The sequence below is a fragment of the Chrysochloris asiatica genome, unplaced genomic scaffold (assembly GCF_000296735.1).
Source record: "Chrysochloris asiatica unplaced genomic scaffold, ChrAsi1.0 scaffold00011, whole genome shotgun sequence".
Taxonomy (NCBI): Eukaryota; Metazoa; Chordata; class Mammalia; order Afrosoricida; family Chrysochloridae; genus Chrysochloris; species Chrysochloris asiatica.
The window spans coordinates 24,739,451-24,760,743 of record NW_006408529.1 but is presented as its reverse complement, the minus strand read 5'-3'; the positions used below and the strand labels follow the sequence as shown (position 1 = coordinate 24,760,743).

The 21,293-nt window shown below is 40.8% G+C and overlaps 1 protein-coding gene across 1 annotated transcript in view; it reads left to right on the top strand.

Annotated features, from left to right (window-relative positions):
• PDGFRL (platelet-derived growth factor receptor-like) overlaps window positions 1–21,293 on the top strand; it is a 74,684-nt gene that overhangs the window by 42,188 nt on the left and 11,203 nt on the right. Inside the window, exon 3 of the mRNA XM_006834517.1 lies at window positions 14,802–14,953. Coding sequence (XP_006834580.1) covers window positions 14,802–14,953 — 152 coding nt within the window. The remainder of the gene's footprint in view (window positions 1–14,801; window positions 14,954–21,293) is intronic.

Below are 21,293 nucleotides of genomic sequence, written 5' to 3'. Positions count from 1 at the left end.
ATCAAATAACATAATTATATCACGCACAAGTAAAATTTTTCTGGAAATAAACCAAAAATGATTGTAACAGTACATCAACTGGAGCTGCCAGGAATTCAAGCCCGATTCAAAAGACTATGTGGAATGAGGGATATCATAGCTGATGTCAGATGGGTGTTGGCTGAAAAAAGGAATACCAGAAAGTTGTGTTTTACTGACTGTGCAAAGACATTCAACTGAGTAGATCATAAAAAACTATGGATTACATTACAAATAATGGAAATTGAAAAACACTTAATTGTGTGTGTACAGAACCTAAAAATGGCCCCAGAAGCATGAATTGAGCAGAACAAGGGATATTGTGTTGTATCAAACAGGAAAGTTGTGCACCAGGGTTGTATCCTTTCACCATACTTATTCACTCTGTATGCTGAGCAAACAATCCAAGAAGCTTGACTCCATGAAGAAGAAAGTTGCATCTTGATTGGAAGAATGGTTTTTAAAAATCTGCAATATGATCATAACACACCCTTGCCCGCTGGAAGCATTTGAAGCACTTACTGAAGAAGATCAAAGAATATAAACTTAAGTATGGATTACAATTTATGTGTGAAGACAACATAAATCCTCCCAACTGGACCAATAGACAACATCATGAAAAACGAAGAAAACAGTGACGTTGTCAAAGATTTCATTTTACTTAAGTTCACCATTAATGCTCATGGAAGCAGCAGTCAAGAAATCAAATGAGTATTGCATTGGGCAAAATCTAAGGCACAAAAGCTCTTTAAAGTGTTAAAGAAAAAAGATGTCACTTTGAGAACTAAGGTCCACCTGACCCATGCCATGGTATTTTCAATAGCCTCATATGCATGTGGAAGTTTGACAATGGATAAGGAAGACCAAAGAAAAATTGATGCATTTGACTTATGCCAAAGAATGTTGAAAGTACCATAGACAGCCAGAAGAACAAACAAATCTGTCTTGGACGCAGTACAGTCACTTTAGAAGTGAGGATGGTGAGACTTTGTCTCACCTACTTTGGACATGTTTTCAGGAGGTACCAGTTCCTGAAAAGGGACATCATGCTTGGTAAGGCCAGTGACAATGAGGAGGACCCTCAACAAGATTGATTAACACAGTGGCTGCAACAAGGGGCCCAAATATAGCCACAGGACCAGACAGTGTTTCATTCTGTTTTACACAGGGTCACTCTGAGTTAGAACCTATCTGACAGAACCCAATAACAACAATCTCCTATGAAAGAACTGAAAAATGCCTATTATTACTATAATGAAAAGAGGAGAATCTGGTATTAGTAGTAGAACAGATTCCAATCATAATTCACATACATTACCATGACTCATGGTCCTGGTATGGTACTGGAGGGTGGTGGTTCAAACTCACCAGCCACTCCTCGGAAACCCTGAACAGGGTCACTGTAAGTCATAACTAATTGGACAGCACTTAACAACAAAAATGGTTACATCGAGAGTCCTTGGGTGGTGAAGCTAACTGAGTAAACTGTGTTTACTCTGAGACTTCATTTAAGAATATGTCTACTATGCACACAAGAGGTTGCCATGAGTCATCCTGAATTGACTCCGTAGTAATTGATTTGGTTTGATTTTGATTTTACTGTTATATTCCAAGAGTTTTGAGCTGTTTCTTGGATAGTCATCAAACACAGCTGTATATTCACTATGTACTCCTACACAGTTTCTGATATTTGGCTCTATTTTGGATATAGTTGCTCAGTTTTCATTTTTGGTTCTCCACTAGAGCCTCATTAAGGAGCCCTGGTAGCGTAGTGGGTTACATGTTGGGCTGCTAACCACAACGTCAGCAATTTGAATCTTCTAGGTGCTCCGTAGGAGAAAAATGAGGCTCTCTGCTCCTGTGTGGCTTTATAGGATAAGCACAGGACCAAAAGGTCAGTTTGAACTGCAAGATCAGCAGTTCAAACTCACCAGTCACTGTTCGGAAATCCAATTCAGGGTCACTACAAGCCGGAACTGAACTGACGGCACTTAACAATGACAACAAAAGATTTACAGCCTTGGAAACCCTCCACAGGTTGGAATCGACTCCACAGCACACCACCCCCACCACTTGTTCCTCGTAAAGAGCTCTGGCAGCATAGTGGGTTACACGTTGGGTTGCTAACCACAAGGTCAGTTGCTCTGCTGGAGAAGGATGAGGCTTTCTGCTCCTGTAAAGATTTCCAGCTTTGGAGATCCTATACGGGGTCACTATGTATCAGAACTGACTCCACAGCACATAACTCCCATGACCACCACTAGTTCCTCATACATCTTTGCATTTTTCTTTTTATCATAAACTCTTACAGCTTTGATACATCTTATCCAGTTGTCAGTTTCCCAGGGTCTATAATCTGTTGTTATGACTCCATTCCTAGCCTATGGAGAAATTATTTTCTGCCACATTCTTAAATGAAGTCGCAGAGTAAACACAGGCCTTGGTTTTCACACACTTGAAATGTTGACAAATACTCATGAATTGTTATATTCCTTGATGTTTGGTACAGTTCCTTGCATGACGTAGGAGCTTAATAATTAATACTTAAAATGAATGTTGAATGCTTGATTCCTTCTTTTCACCTTACCCCTTATGTTTGCTTTGTACCTATAAAGGTAACACAGGGTCAGTGAAAAGAATTACTCCTGTGCGGAAAGGTTTGAGTTTTGACAGGTGAGTTGCTCTGGGCAACCTATTTATAATGAATATCAAATTCTTTTCCAGTGACTTCAACACTTACTCTGAAACTACTTAACCTCACTATCTCAGTTTGCTCACCTGCTGTATAGGAATACAGGTTTCCAAAAGTAGACATTTCCTCTGAAACCCTTTGTAAGATGAAATGGGATAAAATGAAGAAGAAATTAATGTCACGAGAAAAATTTTTTAGTATTCCCAGCCTCCCCCCCCAAAGTAATCTACCAAATCATACAAAATACCATATAAAACCTAAAATAACACTAGAAATTACTGAGATGCTGAGTATAGTTCCTCAGGGAAGGAGCTTGGTGATGCCTTCATTCTTGTGGCCTGAGGTGTACACGGCCTTTTCAGTGGCTTATTGCACAACAAATGCTGAATGCTAGTTTTGTTTTCTACCATATTTCTTGTAAAAGCTAAAATCCTGTTTGGAGTTCTTGCAGTTAGTAAAAGCAGGTACTAATAGAGTTCTTTCATAAAAGCAAAGTGGCATAAAGCGAACTTTCAAAAAATGAAGGATACCTGTAATCCTAGCAGCTACCTCACAGTTCTGATGTGAGGATTAAATAAGTCAAGATGTGTAAAATGTTTAAGACAATGCCTACCACATGTTTAAAAGGACCTAGTAGTGCAGTCCTGGTGTGGCACTATAGGATGGCTAACGGCAGTTTAAACCCACAGCCACTCTTCAGAAACCCCACAGAGGGTTACAAGTTTAGGGAACCAACTTGATGGCACTTAACAACAAGTAATGCAACAGTTAAGTGCTAAGCTGTGAATTGAAAGGCTACAGACTCAAATTGTTGAAGAGAAAAACTCCAAGCCTTTAAAAATAAATTTTATAACTGATTGGGATACCTAAAATGGGGCTACAACGTGTCCAGTCAAGGAGGCTTCCTGCAGAGCCTCTGCATTACATAAGACCATAGGTGGAATCCTGAATCCCATCCAGAATCTTCTGAGGTGGGAAATTTCCACTTGAAAGGACAAGCAGACCAGCCTGGAGTGGCTAGAAGAACAGAAGATACTTCTTGAAAGAAAGATCAACAGGAAAAATACAAAACAATAACGGCAGTCCAACTGATTACTACAAGCACAAGCAAGCTGCTCGCCCAGGAGACATCAAGGCAAGTCTCCTTGGCCAGATCTCCTCAGGGCAAAACCCCTTCCAAGACAGACTTAATGGGAATACACGAGCAGACATGTGCTCTGATTGGTGACCACATTCGTTACCGATAAGGGTAAGTGAGGGAAAAACAACAATGAAGCTGTGAGCTAAGCCCTACAACGCTCAATATAGACTCCTGTGAACCCGTGTGGAGACCTGGTTGGCCAGCAGTGTGGCAAGACTGGGGGACTCTTGGGACCAGAGTCAGTGGCACAGCCACAGAGGACTAGAGTGGAGAGTGAAGCATCCAGCTGATAAGAAGAGAGGGCATATGCTTGAGAACACCTACTTGACCTGGCTTCAATGACTGGATGATCAGAGCTCAACTAGAAGACGAAAGAAGAGGGAAAAAAAAAAAAAAGAGTAATCTGATAAAATTTGATGAGCTTGACCTACACCCATGGATGCAGTAGCTCAAAGAGGGAACAAATCTTTACAAGGATCATTTCCACCCCCTCCATACACAGTGTAGACAGGGATGGGCCACTTGGACATTGGCTACCCAAAATGGGGGTGGCTACAAAAGCATGAAGTGACTGGCTTAGAAATTTTCAAGAGGGAGCCTAGATCCAGAGGGCGTGGAGGAAGGTAGAATCTTCACTGAGTAGTATCCAATCTGTCTGGGCGGGGCTGATGAAAGGAGATGCCGATAGGTCTCTTGTGGTACAATAGTGAATAATTATTATCAGGACTTATTGTGAAGGTTGAAAATGTAAAGGTAGACATTTTGTAGCAAAAGGAGGGGAGTGATTGACTTTTCAGTGCAGGAGTAGAAGTCCCTGGGACCATGAAGGGAGAAGAGCGGAGTGCAGGACCCTACCCAGAGAAGCAGTGACACCAGAGATGGAGGCAGAGATGATGACGTGGAGAAATGGAGCAGCTGGGGACTCTAGACCCAGAGAGGGAGAGGGTCTGTGTGCTGATAAACTGGGGCAGGCTTGCAGAGTATACCCTTTGGTTGGTTAATGATGCATGGAGGGGATTGTAACCATGGCAGTGAAACAATATATGATAGGATGAATGTAAAACTAATATTCTCCTATGTAAACTGTCACATAATTCAGAATAAAACATTAAAAATAAATTAATTAATAAATTTTAAACAGAATTAATTATAGAAGAAAAAAATTCTAATGGGGGAAATCACACAAGTTTAAACTAGTGAGTCCCAGAGGCAAGGTCTCTGGTGGGGATGGATAGAAGGCTAATTCAGGAAACTACAACAAAATCATGGATTGCTTGGTGATCAGTTGAGATCACAAAGGGTAGAAAATGGGTAAGTGGTTACAGTTGGAAGCAGGATACAGGGATTGGTTATAGGAGTTCATTATAGTAGTTTATGTGGGCATAGAGATTTACAATCATAGTAAAAAAACAAATGCATAACTTCCAGAATAAGTTGTAAAAGCATCTTGTTTGATGTAAAACACTTGGGGATATCTGGTACCAGTAGATTGGTGCCAAACCCCCTTCCTTAGCAACTGCTTACTTAATTGACACCTTTCTAGTTCCCTCAGAAGGTTAGATAATGAGTTGGCACCTTTAGCTGAAACATGATTTCTAACTTCCAGAGCCCTGGTGTGGAGGTAGGATAAGCACTGGACTGCTAAGCTTTCAAATCCACCAGCCACTCCTTGGAAATTCTATGCAGCAGGGGTGGGAAACCTTTTTTCTGACAATAAATAGAACATCATTCGTGGGCCATACAAAATTATCAACGTAAAAATTAGCCTGCTATATTTGGTCAATTATTTAATAAACTCACCCTATGTGGCACTGTGGGTTAATGCTCCAGACTACAAAGCCATTTGGACTGCAAGGTTGGTGGCTCAAGCTCACCAGCTACTCCGTGGAAACCCTATGCAGGGTCACTATGAGTCAGAACCAACTCGATGGCACTTAACAGCAATATGATGGTTGGACCTGTGGTTGCCTTGGCAGGGCCAGATCAAATTATTTTGAGGGAGCTCTGGTAGCATAATGGTTACAAGTCAGGCTGCCAACCTCAAGGTTAGCAGTTTGAAACTACCAGTGGTTCCGTGGGAGAAAGATGAGGTGTTCTGCGCCCGTAAAGATTTACAACCTCGGAAACCCTGTGCAGGGTCACTATGAGTTGGAACCGATTCCATGGTACTTACCAACAACATAAGGCCCACAGGCTGGATGTCCCCCTGCTATACAGGGTCACTGTGAGTTAGAATGTACTCAATTGCATTTAACAATAACATCATGAAAGGAATATTTCTTAATGCCATTTCATGGGAGTATATTTGTGTTACGACCCCTACTTAGGTTGCATTGCTTCCACATTCTGACATGACTCAGAGAAAGTATCTCTTCAGTTACCCATGATTGCTAGCCAGATAAAGAGCCTAAAGACCAGGCACTGTTAACGTAATTCTGCTGCATACCGCAGAGGCATGGATTTAGTTCATTTTACATTGTTCAGAGGCTCAGGAGAATTTCTCTCTTAAAATACCCACCTAGTGGAAGAAAGGCTAACAATTTGCTCTTTAAAGATGACAGCCTAGAAAGCCCTATGGGGCAGTTCTACTCTGTCACATGAGCTGAAATCTTCTCAATGACACAAAATAACAGCACATGTTTAACACTAAATATATTTCAACTATTATTACTATTACTGGCTTCATCATCATCTCATGTGATTGGGAAAAAACAATGTATACTTTGAGCACTGTTAGTTATGTAGTGGAGGTGGTGGTTGTGTGATGTTGAGTAAGTTTCAACTCATAGCCACCCTGTATAGAGTTTCTGAGACTATAAATCTTTATGGGAGCAAAAAGGCTCATCTTTCTTCTGCAGAGCAGTTGGCAGTTCAAACTGCTGGCCTTGCGTTTAGCAGCCCAATGTGTAACGCTCTATGCCTCCAGGACTCTTTGTTAGTTATAATGATATCATTGTTATTATTGTTAAGTGCCATTGATTTGGTTCCTGTTCATAGCAACCCTGTGTAAGGTTTCCGAAGCTGTACATCTTTGTAGGAGCAGAAAGCCTCATATTTTCCCCATGGAGCAGCTGGTGGGGTAAAACTGCCAACCTTGTGCTGTATAGTCCAGTGCTTATTGTACAGAGCCACTGCACTCCCTGATAGTTATGTTGTTTTTGTTACATGCCGCCAAGTCGATTCCAACTCATCGCAACTCTGTAAAGGGTTTCCGAAGAGCGGCTGTTGAGCTTGAATTGTAGACTTTGTGGTCAAAACCAACCTTACAGTGTTGCACGTTCACCCACACTACCAGGATGCTTACTAACTGATATTTTTCCTGTCTTTGTTTGCTTCAGTTAGTCACTGGATGATACATTATGTAATTAAATACAAAATAGGGTATCATGAATAATTCTGAGCTAGTTTAATCAGACCTTCCACATATCTGGTGTGTATGTGTGTGTCTGCACACAACACTACCATGTTTAACAGATTTTGCACACTAGTTCAGAGTCTGTCTATCAGTCAAAACCACTTCAGTTCTCATTTTGCTAGAATGGAAATCCATCAACCTTTCGTTTACAAACATTTGTCACTTGAGTATATATGACACTCAGTTAGAAACTGCTACTTATTAGCTGGGAGATCTTCAATAAGTTACTTCTCTAAGCTTCAGTTTTCTCATCAGTACAAGAGGAAAAAAACCTTCTCAGTCCTAATGTTGCTGTGAGGACTAAACGAGATAAAAGAAATAATAACAATGTTGTTATTAAGTGGCATTGAGTCAGTTCTGACTCATAATGACCCTGTATAGGGTTTCCAAGGAGCTATTGATGGATTTGAACTGCTGACCTTGTGGCTAGCAGTTCAGTGTTTATCCTACAGTGCCACACCAGGACTCCAATAATAACAATAGTTAAAACTGAAGCAAGTACTTTCTCTGCCAAGTGCTGTTCCAGTCTTGAAGGTATTTGAAGAGCTTAGCACAATGCCTGACGCTTTGCTAGAGTTAGCGATTACTGCCTTTGTTACTAATAGCTTGAAGAGATATTAGATAGGGCCAGATGCTTTTGAGTTATGGTGTTGGAGGAGAATATTGAAAGTGCCATGGGCTGCCAACAGATCTGTGGTGGATGAAGTGCAGCCAGAGTGCTCCTTGGAGGCCAGGATAGCCAAACTTCGTCTCTCATACTTTGGGGCATATTGTCAGGAAGGTCCAGTCACTGGAGAAGGATACCGTGTTTGGTAAGGTGGAGGGTCAGAGAAAAAGAAGAAGACCCCAGTGAAATGGATTGGCAAAGTGGCAGCATCAATGGGCTCAAGCGTGGTAACAATTGTGAGGTTGGCCCAGGATTGGGCAGTGTTTCGTTCTGTTGTACATAGGGTCGCTATAAGTCTGTACCGACTCTATGGCAACTAACAACAGCAACAATAGAGATGAGCTTTAAGGACTTTGAATGAAATGCTGGAGCTGATATTTGAATCTGTTCAGTGTCACCACAAAGGCCATAATCTCCCATATCACACCTGTCCTCACCAGCCCTCAGCCCACCTGTGTTCCAGGCAAACATCTCATTATGCCTGGAACCTGCTTTTTGTTTCCTGTCTCAGAATCTCCTCCTCAGAATGCTTGCCCACTTCTTCCAAGACCTTCTCAGCCCTAAAGTCTTTCCTGGTTACCCTACTCAGAATTCCCATGGACCTTTGTATAAGGGAACTTGAGAGCAAGGAATTCTAGACAGTATTGAATCCCTCTCTCCTCTAGTGCTTTCCAATTAATTGGCACTCATTAAATATGTATGGAGGAGTCCTTGAATAGTACAAATCATTAAGCACTCAACTGCTACCCAAAAATTGATGGTCCAAACTCCCCCAGAGGTACCTCAGAAGACAGACCTGGCTATTTGGTTCTGAAGGTCACAGCCTTGGAAGCTCGATGGAGCAGTTCTACTCTAAACACATGGGGCTGCCCTGAGTAAGAATCAACTCTACAGGTTGGTGTAAACTTTGGCAAAGTAGGGTAGATCTAGAATAGTTATCTATCTTTTGAGGCTGTTGACGATAAAAAAAGTCAGAATGTGTAAAAAGATTAACAATATATATGGAACAAGTAAATAATTATGTTGTATTCCAGGGCTCACCTCCTCCTACCCTTGGTTTACAGAGAGAATTATGTTGGTGGCATTTGGGATGGGGGAGAGGGAAGCAGCATAGATTCTACCAGTCACCTGTTTATCTGCATTCTTCACTGTTTAGTAGCCAAGTGAGATACTGTATCCAGCACAGTCCCTGACTTTGAAAGCTGGCAGCCCCTCCTCTGTGTCATCCCATGAAATAGGTGCCCTCCACCAAGCTCACTTGGCATAACATAGTTCACGAAGACAATGTTCTACATCTTACTTTGGTGGGTAGCGACTGGGATCTTAACAGCTCATGAGTGGCCATCTAAGGTGCAAGAAAATTGAAGACACTTGTAATCTATTAATCCCGTAGACTATATGGGACATGGGAACATCAGTCTCCACCACCCTGAGACCAGAAAAACTAAATGGTGCCCAGCTATCGATAGGGATCACATTAGAAGGCCCTGGAGAGAATGGGAGGAAATATGGAAAAAAACTGGTCAAATAAAGATTGGAGGAACCCAAGACTATGGTCCTTGGTCACCCTTCAAGTCTGGAACTAAACTCATCCTCGTGGCTCAGTTTCTAGCCAAGCAGTAGATAGGTATATAGAGGAGACAACAACACTAGTGAGGTATGCATACCACAGAGTGCATTCATATCACCGGGGCAGCAGCATTTACCTAAGGACAAACTTTAGAAGGGTTGGTAAAGAAGGTTGAACGGAAACAAGAATCACAGGGAGGGAGTGGGATAACTGATGTTACATGGAGGGGATCACAATCATTGAAACAAAGTATATAATTTTTTGATTGCAAAAGTGATGATTTTCTCATAAACCTTTGCTTGATTCACAATAAAAAGTTTTTTAAAAAAGAAATAGGTGCTCCCCAAAGGGAGGAGGGAATTTTGTGCAGAAACCTTCAGGCCTCCACTGATGGGGAATAGAACTGGTGTCGTATAAGTCATGGGAACCCATTGGAAGAGAGACACACAGTCTTAATTTTGTTCCCATGCTATTTGACACCTGGGCTTGTCCATCACTGCGGTTACTGTGGGCCAGGCAAGCCTTAAAGGGCTAGTTCAGAAGAACATGAGGTGAGTTGATGTGGGTGAAGTTCAGAGCTGCCTTGAATTAGTGTAAATCCAGCTATCGAATTACATTACACTTTTACCTAGCACTTTGTTGCTACACCTCTTTTTGTTCCACCTAGACTTTAAATCCTCTGCTTCTTCCATCAGTGTGTTGTGTTGTCAGATGGTTAGAAGAAAAGGGATGGGCTTTGGGGGAAACACCTTCATACACAGGCAGCAGTTCTGTAGGGGCTTAGTGAATCCTTGTCTCCAATTCCTGGCACAGACTCTGCCCCCGGAGACCTTAGGCTATGTTCCAATCCCTTGGGTAGCTTGCAGCCTAGGCTCTATGAGGCCTTTAGTAGAAATGGAAATTTTAAATCCAGGCATTTCAACTGTAATCCTGCTAAATAATTTGTTTCCTGTTTTATATTGTTTGAATATAAGAGGGGGTGGAAAAAATCCAGAAATGTTTTCCAGTGTATTTCCTTCCTTCCACCCCCAATCCTGCAACAGATACAGGATGCAGATTTCATGGTGGAGGTAGGGTTATTCCCAAGTGCTAAGTTTTTATGTTTCCAGTTACTTTCCAGATAGGGTAGGAGTGGCATTTAATAATTTCTATAGCTACAGTGAAGGTCAGTTCTAGGCCTGGAGAAGGTACTTAATCAATACTTATTGGTTTTTTTACTAATTTTGTATGTATGAACTCTGTGTTCTAAGGTCTACTAGAATGTGACCATTCTAGAAGATCATTTTATGGTCTACACGTTTTCTCTCCACTTTAAAATTTTGTCATCAGTTGACATCCAACTTCACAATTGAAATTGTTATTTTGATGATTACAGGAGGTTTTTGTTCTGCCAAATTGAATGTGTATATTTTCATGGTTCCTTCTTAAAGGCATCTACAGTCAGACATCTATTTTTGGAATGTTCTGTGGCCTCTACTGGTATCCTTTCTTGATTTTTCTCTTTTCTACCCACTTCTTTTCTCCCTCATACCTAGTTTTGACTCTAGGTTTCGTCCTCAATCTTTCTCTTCTGCTTTTACCTCATAGAGTTCATTCCTTTGGCATCTACTCCTCTGGGCCAGGACTGAATTTCCACCTAGTCACAGGACATCCTCACTATGTGGGCCCATGTTTTATCACAAATTCAAAATCTCCAGTAGTGAATATATTATTTTTGCCTTTCCCAATCTCCTGTTTCTTCCCAACTATTCCATTTCACTCAGATACAAACGTATTCTCTCTGACACAGAAATACACATTGACTAGTCTTTACTGGTTATCTCTTTCTCCCTTCTCTTATACATAATTTCCAAAAATATTCTTTGGATTTTCCTCAGTTCTATTGCTACTGCCCAGTCAACACCGGCTGCAGCACCTCGTGCTCCTCACTGGCCCTGGAACAGCCTCTCAGCTTCTCTCTCTTACACCTGCGTTCCCATTCCGATTCTCTTACTTCCAACTCTTGTCACAGGGCCAGAGGTCCCATCTCTTCCCACCTCCATGAATTGGTACTCTATGAATTGGTGAGTAAAATGTGAGCCCCTCTGACTGTTCTCAGTACATTCTGTGATACCATCTACTCTCTCTATCTCATCAATTTGTTAGTAATCAAATAACTCCACAAATCATCATTAATTGTCTTCTATTCAACAGACAAATACTTTGTACTGGGGCAGAGCTGACCAGGCCCCAATTATCCTCTGGCATGTAGTTTCCTGAGCAAGCTGCCTTTATGCCCTCTCTTCCCCTCATTTCACCTCTATCTTTACATTTTCTACTTGATTCATCTCTCCACAAAGCAGCCTCAGTTACTCCAACCACAATGACCAATCTTTCTTCAGAGTTCCCATTGTAGTTCAGAGGACTCACTTAGATTTTCTCTGATCTTTTCATTATATTAGTTTAAACTTCTCATCTGTTTTTTATATGCTGTGCTATCTTCAAGGTGTGTGGGTGTATTGTTTGCCATTGTAGTAGTTGTTGTTAAGTGTCGTTGAGTTGGTTCTGACTCCTAGTGATCCTCCGAAACACTGTGTGCCATCATCACAATTGTTCTTATGTTTGAGCCCATTGTGGTTGCCACTGTGTCAGTCCATCTCATTGGGAGTTTTCTTCTTTTTTTCGGACCCTCCATTTTTTCAAGCATGATGTCCTTCTCTAGGAACTGGTCCTTCCTGACATGTCCAAAGTATGAAAGACGGAACCTTGCTATCCTTGCTTCTAAGGTACAATCTGGCTGTATTTCTACCAACACAGAGTTGTTTGTTCTTTTGGTAGTCCATGGCACTTTCAATATTTGTCTCCAATACATTATAACTCAAATGCATCAGTTTTTCTAAGTTCTTCCTTATTCATTGTCCAACTTTCACATGAATCTGAGGCTATTGAAATACCATGGCTTGGGTCAGGTTCACCTTAGTTCTCAAACTGATATCTTTGTTCTTACACACTTTAAAGATGACTTTTGTAGCAGGTTTGCATAATGCAATGCATCATTTGATTTCTTGACTGCTACTTCCATGAGTGTTGATGGTGGATCCAAGCAAAATGAAGTCTTTGACAATTTCAATCTTTTCTTCACTTATCATGATGTTATTTATTTGTCCAGTGGTGATGATTTTTGTTATCTTTACATTGAGGTGCAATCCATACTAAAAGCTATGGTCTTTGATCTTCATCAGTAAGTATATAGCAAGTCCTCTTTGCTTCCAGCAAGCAAGATTGTGTCATCTGCATATCATAGATTGTTAATGAGTCTTCCTCCAGTCCTGATGCCACATTTTTATTTATATAACCCAGTTTCTCTGATTATTTGTTCAGAATACAGATTGAATAGGAATGGTCAAAAAATGTAATCAGGTGCACATCTTTCCAGATTTTAAACCATTCAATATCCCCTTGTTCTGCTTGAGCAACTGCGTCTCGACAGTCTGTACAACTGTTGTTGTAGTAGTATTCACAGTAACTACTCTTAATCTGTACTTCTATGTAATTAAGACATATTTAGGAAACTACTATAAACCAGCTATTGCATGAAGTGCTTTATATGCATTTTCTTATTTAATGACTCAGAGAAGACTGGTTCAGCCATTCGTCATCTGTGGATCTCAGTCACCTTTGAGTGCCTGAGACTCTGTTTCCTCATCTGCAAAATAGGGAACTGGATACCTGTTTCTCAAGGTAGTTTTTACTTCCAATGCTGAGGTTCACTTCAATTTCAATTGACTCTTTTTTTTTTTTTTTTGGTGGAGCGTTTACTGTATTCTGTCATAAAGCAAATATGACACAGTCTCTGCCCTTGAAGTTTGTACCAACTAGTGTAACAACAGGAAGCCAGGAGTGTCCCGGGAGTAGAAAACAAGGGAGTCAATTACATCACTAGGAGAAAGTCGATGCTAATTAGAAGCTTCCTGAAGGAGGAGAGATTTCCGTTTAGTTTATAGGACACAGTTGATGGCGTGGGTGTACAGAGGCACCTCTTGGCAGTACTAACTGGCATGCATAACAGTTATTTAGCAGTGAACCCAAACAAACAGTGTTGTGATTAGGACCAACAAAGTAGACAGTTTGCATGTGCTAAATTTAAAGTGGTGGACAATATTGATATTGCTGCAAGATAAACACAGGAATGCCCCCACCATGTTAGAAAAGTACACAGACCTTAGAGGAGGACAGCATTTGAATATGCGAGATGTATCATCAAATTAAAATAATTTCTCTTGGCATCTTTCACTTGTCAAGTGAGAGTCATAAGCCACAGGAAAGCATCTATTCAAAGGATGATACATCTGGAATCCTGTTACAATAGAAATCAATCAATTGCTATTACAATTGGATAAACACTAGTGTTTAATAAATATTTCATAAAGGAATTGTAGACTCCTGGTGTGATGCTGTAGGATTAGCATTGGAGTGTGAACCACAAGATCGACAGTTCTATCCCACCGGCTACTCCTCGGAAACTCTATACAGGGTCACTATGAGCTGGAACTGACTCAGTGACACTTAACAACAGCAACAACAAAGGAAGGGTTTTGCAAACAATGAGGTTAAAGGGAAAGTCCACATGCCCAAGGACTCTGAGCACTTCTCCAGAAGTGAGATGCATATTTTGGGCTCTGCATTTTAGCAATTTTTTTTTCTTGTTTTGCCTAACAAAAGTTTAAAAATGTTGCTATGAAAATGTGGTGCCCCTAAAATTCCAATTCTACATTCTGAATCTGTATTCCTTTGCATTGATGGAAGAGATTCTAGATAGTGGAGATCCCTGTGTACTTTCCTGACTGCTCTTTAAATGAATTCATTCAGAAACAAAGCCTCAACCCAAGCAAAACATCAGCCCAAGGCTTTTTGACTGAGCTTCTGTGGCTGAGTTGCTCATACACCAGTGCTTTTGTTTAAACTCAGCTCAAACTTTAAGGAAACCCCAGTTCTGAGGGCAAAGAGAATTTCCTTTCTTTGGAAAGCACAATTGCCATTTATTATTTCCCTTTAGGAAAAGCTATTTTCTCTGCCATCCCCCTCCCACTAATCCACACCCTTTCCGCCATATGTATGTATGTATATGTGTGTGTGTGTATATGTATATATATATATACACACTCTTTTTTTTTTTTTTCAGTTTTTTGCAATCTCAGAGACTGCTGATGCATTTCACTGGGGCATTTATGTCTGAGCACAAAGAAGCACAGAGTGATGGCTTTGTGGCACGGGCCCAGGACTGACCTGGCTTTCATTCCCACCTTTTTGTATTGACAGTGTGAAACAACACGAGCGCTATGGCCAGCTGACCCTGGTCAACTCCACCGCGGCCGATACGGGCGAATTCAGCTGTTGGCTGCAACTCTGCAGTGGCTATATCTGCACAAAGGATGAGGCCAAAACAGGCTCCACTTACATCTTTTTCACAGGTAAAATGTTTGGTGTGTTAGTGGAACTCTTCAAATTCCCTGACCTGACCCAGAATTGGGTCACTACATGCAGAATAGCAAAAACAAAACAAAAGTGCTTTATTTACATCAATTATTTCATGGCAGCTTCTCAGCAACGCTTTAGGGTTAAGTATAGGATCATTTCCATTTTTCAGATGAGAAGTTTGAAGTGTACAGGGACTAAAACAACATAGGCAGACCGACTGTTACTACAAGAACAAGCAACATGCTTGCCCAGGAAACATCAAGGCAAGTGGTCGGGTCCCCTCAGTGCAAACCCCCTTCCAAGACTAAGACTCAATGGGAATACACACTGTGATTGGTAACCACGCTCGACACCAATAAGGGGAAGTGAGGGAAAAACAGCAATGAAGAGGTGAGCTAAGCCCTAAACGTTCAATAGACTTCTGTGAACACAGGTGAAGACCTGGTTGGCAAGCAGTGTGGCAAGACCTGGGGACTCTTGGGCCCAGAGTCAGTGACATAGCCACAGAGGACTTGAGTGGAGAGTGAAGCGTCCAGCTGATAAGAAGAGAGGGCATATGCATAAGAACACCCACGTGTTCTGGCTTCAGTGACTGGATGATCACAGCTCAACCAGAAGTAAAAAGAAGAGGGAAAAAAAAAAGTATTCTCATACAATTTGATGAACTTGACCTACACCTATGGAAGCAGTAGCTCAAAAGAGGGAACAAGTCCTTACAGCAAGAATCATTCCCACCCCCTCCACACAGAGTAGACAGGGATGGGCAACTTGGACATTGGCTACCCAAAATGGGGGGTGGGAGGCTACAAAGGCAAGAAGTGACTGCCAGGTGGAGCTTGCACGCTGACAAACATGACTTGCAGTGTAGACCACCAGCCTCCTTCCTCTGTAGAGGTCTCTAAGCTCTGAAGTTTGGGGGATGACGTTCTCAAACAGAATTCGCAAGTCTGGAACAGCTTCAGAAAACTGGCAAATGCCACTTCTCACCACCTTGGGCTGCAAGGGATTTAGATCCCTTCTTAGCATCTAGGCGAACTCTTTCATGAGATTTGTCCACATGCCTAAATCCATCTACCTTTCAAACCTGGAGTGACCTAAGCCTATGAACCAAATGGTCTTATTGTATTGGTTAATGCTTTATCAAATTTATCAAATTTTCTTGTATTTCTCTCTTCCTTCCCAAATTCTCCTCTCAGGCAAGAAGATACATTAGCCTGGCACTCTACAATTCCAAAAGTACATGCACATATTTCATTTCCACAACACCCCTATGAAATAAGTAGAGGTAATTTTATTGTCTCTGGGATAGAAATAATAATGCAGAGACTCTGAAAGATAAGGTGAGGTGACTTTTACAATGTTCCAGGACTCCTGGTGTGGCAATGTAGGCTCACCACAAGGTGGGTGGTTCCAACCTACCTGTTCCTCAGAAACAATGAGCCAGAATCAACTCAATGGCACTTAACAACAACAACATGGCTTGTAGTAGAAGACGAAAGACCACATTTTTGCATTCTGCAGCCCATTATTCTACTAGCTTTGTTTATTGATTCAGATTAAATCTTTTCTCTACAAAATCTTAAAAACAAGCAAAAAACAGTTGCCGCTAAAATCTTATTATCACAATATTCTTCAATGTTATTGCTGAAAGGGCAATAATTTATTGTAGATTCTTCTCTTTATGATGATGTTGTTGTTGTTAAATGCCATCGAGTCAGTTCTGACTCATAGCTACCCTGTATAGGCTTTTCAAGGAGTGACTGGTAAGTTTGAACTGCCGACCTCATGGTTCAAACTGACTTTGCGATTTAGTGGTTATTCTACAGTGCCACACCAGGACTCCCTCTTTATAATGAGGAAACAGAAATACAGAGAGATTTAATAAACATGAGTGTTGGACACACCATGGACAAAGGGTCGTTTGCCTAATCCTAAAAGCCAACTCATGACGTAGCTCAGCTCACCAGCCTGATATTAAGCCTTGCAAATATGGAGATTCATTGAGACATCACAAATACCCTTGATCTCAATTAAGGTCACGAGGAAGGACTGCCACAATACTGGACTTGGCCCATGAAAACATTTGATGTCATGTCTGGAATTTTTTCCCTTGACTTAAAATATAAAATTGTGGTACAATGAAGCCTCGTGATGGGGAAAGCCCGAATTATTTGTTTCGGGAACATTGCAAGGAAAGCATGAGAACGAATTTAGCAAATGTTGGGTTGTGAGTGAATTCACAAATTTCTCTTAAAAAATTGTTATAACATTCACTCACTGATCCAGAAAAAAATGAGTCAGTTCTGACTCATAGTGACATATATAGGGTTTCCGAGAAGCACCAATGAGTTTGAACCATCGACCTTCCAGTTCAAACCAACCTTATGGTAGAGTGCTTATCCTATAGTACTACACCAGGACTTCTAGTTTGATATTCTGGAGAAGGATTGATAACATGTTTCAAACTGCAGAATGAAGATATGTTGTTGAGATTAGTACTAACATGTCTTTCCCAAAATTTTATATTGAAGGCTTTGTTTGAGCAAAATGTCCAGGTAAGATACGGGTTCTCTGAGCTTTAGAGGCAGATTCTTTTTCTTAAATGTATTGGAGTCCTTTTGTGAACCAAAAGAAGGCCAAAAATTAAGTATTTCTAGTATCAAAACATCTGTGTCAATAATGGAGATGAACATAAGTATTTTACCATTTTCAGAGTCCAAATGGATTTTCAGTTTAGGGATTAGCAATTTATCTTCACCAGATGGAATATACAGAAATCAAATTGCCTACATCTATGGAAAGAGGCAGTAGAAAAGCTCCATATCATCAGCCAAAATAAGGTCAGGGGCAGACTGTGAAACAGACCATCAGTTGCTCATATGCAAATTCAGGTTGAAGCTGAATTAAATAAAAAGTCCATGAGAGCCAAACTATGACTTTGAACATATCCCATGTGATTTAGAGATCATCTGAAGAACAGAATTGATGTATGAAACACTGAAAACCAAAGACCAGAAGAGTTGTGGGATGACATCAAGAACATCATACAGGAAGAAAGCAAAAGGTCATTAAGAAGACAAGAAAGAATGAAAAGGCCAAAATGGATATCAGAAGAGACTCTGAAGCTTACTCTTCAGTGTGGAGATGCTAAAGCAAATGGAAGAAGTGAAGAGGTAAAAGAACTGAACAGAAAATTTCAAAGGTCAGCTTGAGAACACAAAACAAAATATTATGTAGAAATGTGCAAAGACCTCAAGTTAGAAAACCTAAAGGGAAGACCACACTCAGCATTTTTCAAGCTGAGGGAACTGAAGAAAAAATTCAAGCCTCTATTGCAGTATTGAAGGATTCTGTGGTGTTGGAGGAGACTATTGAAAGTGCCATGGGATGCCAAAAGAACAAACAGATCTGTGTTGGAAGAAGTGCAGCCAAACTGCACCTTAGAGGCCAGGATGGCCAAACTTCATTTTTCATATTTTGGACATATTGTCAGGAGGGAGCAGTCTCTGGAGAAGGATATCATGTTTGGTAAGGTGGCGGGTCAGAGAAAAAGAAGACCCCAAGCAAGATGGATTGGCAAAATGGCAGCATCAATGGGCTCAAGTATGGCAACAATTGTGAGGTTGGCCCAGAACCAGGCAGTGTTTCGTTCTGTTGTACATAGGGTCACTGTGAGTCGGCACCGACTCGATGGCACCTAATAACAACAACAACAATGGGCAAATTATTGAATGATGCAGAAAGCATCAAAAGAAGATGGAAGGAATACACAGAATCACTGTACCAAAAAGAAAAATTTTATGTTCAAGCATTTCAAGTGGTAACATATGATCAAGAGCCAATGATCCTGAAGAAAGAAGTCCAAGGTCTACTGAAGGCACTGGCAAAGAATAAGATACCTGGAATAGATGGAATACAAATTGAAATATTTCAACAAAATGATGTGGCACTCACTCATCTATGCCAAGAAATTTGGAAGACAACTGGCCAACTTACTGGAAGAGATCCAAATTGTACCCATTCAAACAGAAGTGACCCAACAGAATGTGAAAATCATCAGACAATATCATTGATATCCCATATGAGTAAAGTTTTACTAAAGATAATACAAAAATGGCTGCAAATATACATTGACAGAGAGCTTCCAGAGGTTCAAGCTGGATTCAGAAGAGGACGTGAAATTAGGACATTGCTGATGTCAGATGGATCTTGGCTAAAAGCAGAAGATACTAGAAAGATGCTTATCTGGGCTTTAGTGACTACACAAAGGCCTTTGATTGTGTAGATCATGACAAGCTATGGACAACATTGTGAAGAATAATAGAACACTTAATTGTGCTCATGAGGAACCTGTATGTAGACCAAGAGGCAGTTGTTTGAACAGAACAAGGGAACACTGAATGGTTTCAAATTAGGAAAGATGTGCAACGGGGTTGTATTCTTTCACCATACTCATTCAATCTGTATGCTGAGTAAATAATCTGAGAAATTGGATTATATGAAGAAAAACATGGCATCAGGATTGGAGGAAGACTCATTAGCAACCTGAGATATGCAGATGATACAACCTTCCTTGCTGAAAGTGAAGAGGATTTAAAATACTTACTGATGAAGATCAAAGACCACAGCCTTTGGTATTGGTTATATCTCAATGTGAAAAACAAAAATCCTCACCCCTGGACAAATAAACACATCCATATAAATGCAGAAAGATTGAAATTGTCAAAGACTTCATTTTGCTCAGATCAACCATCAACATTCATTGAAACAGCAGTCAAGAAATTAAGTGACATATGGCATTAGGCAAATCTACTAAACAAAACCTCTTTAAAGACTTCAAGAGCAAAGATGTCAGTTTGATGACTAAAGTGTGCCTGACCCAAGCCAGGGTATTTTCAATAACCTGATATGCATGCAAAATTGGACAGTGAATAAGGAAAACCATAGAAGAATTGACGCATTTAAATGATTGTTTTGGAGAAGAATATTTAAAGTACCAAAAGAACAAAGAGCTGTGTGTTGAAAGAAGTACATACAGCCAGAGTGCTCTTTGGAAGCCAGAATGGCCAGACTTCATGTCTCATACTTTGGACATATTATCAGGAGGGACCAGTCCTTAGAGAAAGAAATCATGTTTGGTAAAGTGGAGGGTTGGAGAAAAAAAGAAAGTCCCTCAATGAGATGGATTTGCACAGTGGCAGCAGCAATGGATTCAGGCGTAGCAACAATTGTGAGGTTGGTGCCAGACCAGGCAGCTTTTTGCTGTGTTGTGCATAGAGTTGCTATGAGTCAGGACCAACTCGATGGCACCTAACAACAACACATTTGTCTTCTCAAGAATGGACGGCCTTGAAAAATCCAAGATGGCTGTTACTGAAGCTGCCAGCTCTGTATTCTTTCCAAGCATATGCTTCCCAGCTACCCACACAGAGACATGTGTGTCATTCATTATGTTTGTGTGTTTCCTACAGTTTGATTGAAAACACAGTGAATTTTCTTTTGGGGGATTAACTGTTGTTAATTTGTTTGGTTTATGACAAAGGAATTGCCACATTTTATATTTCCTCTTTCATCTGTATCCAGGAGGATCTCAGAGGAGTTTGTCTCTGTAACTTCTTACTGAAGTATAACATAAACAAAGACAACGACACAAATCACAAGTATACAGCTTAGCAATTATCATAAAGTGAACATACACAAGATACCACAGCTGAGATCAAGAAAGAGAGCATTACCTGAAGTAGGGTTTTCTCAAAGCAAGAGTCTTGGATTCCAATTATCATCTGTAGTAAAACCCCATTAATTAGCACTTTGCTAAATATGGAGTTTGTTATAATTTGGATTTTAGTTTATAGCCTATTCAAAATTTAAAAAAAAACCCCAATCTAAATATCTAAAATATGTATATGGTTTCATTGCCATGGTTACAATCCCCTCCATGCATCATCAACCAATCAAAGCATACACCCTGCAAGCCTGCCCCCCCCACCTCCCCCGGTCATCAGCACACAGCCCCTCTCCCTCTCTGGGTCTAGAGTCCCAGTCTGCTCCATCTCTCCACGTCATTACCTCTGACTCCATCTCTGGCATCACTGCTTCTCTGGATAGGTCTCACACTCCATTCTTCTCCCTTGATGGTTCTAGGGACCTCCGCTCCTGGACTACATACTCAATGACTTCCCTCCTTTTGCTACAAAACATCCACCTTTACATTTCCAACCCTCGAAGTCAGTCCTGACAATTATTCACTACTGTACCACAAGGGACCTATCCCATCTCCTTTCATTAGCCCCGCCCAGACAGATTGGATACTACTCAGTGGAGATTCTACCT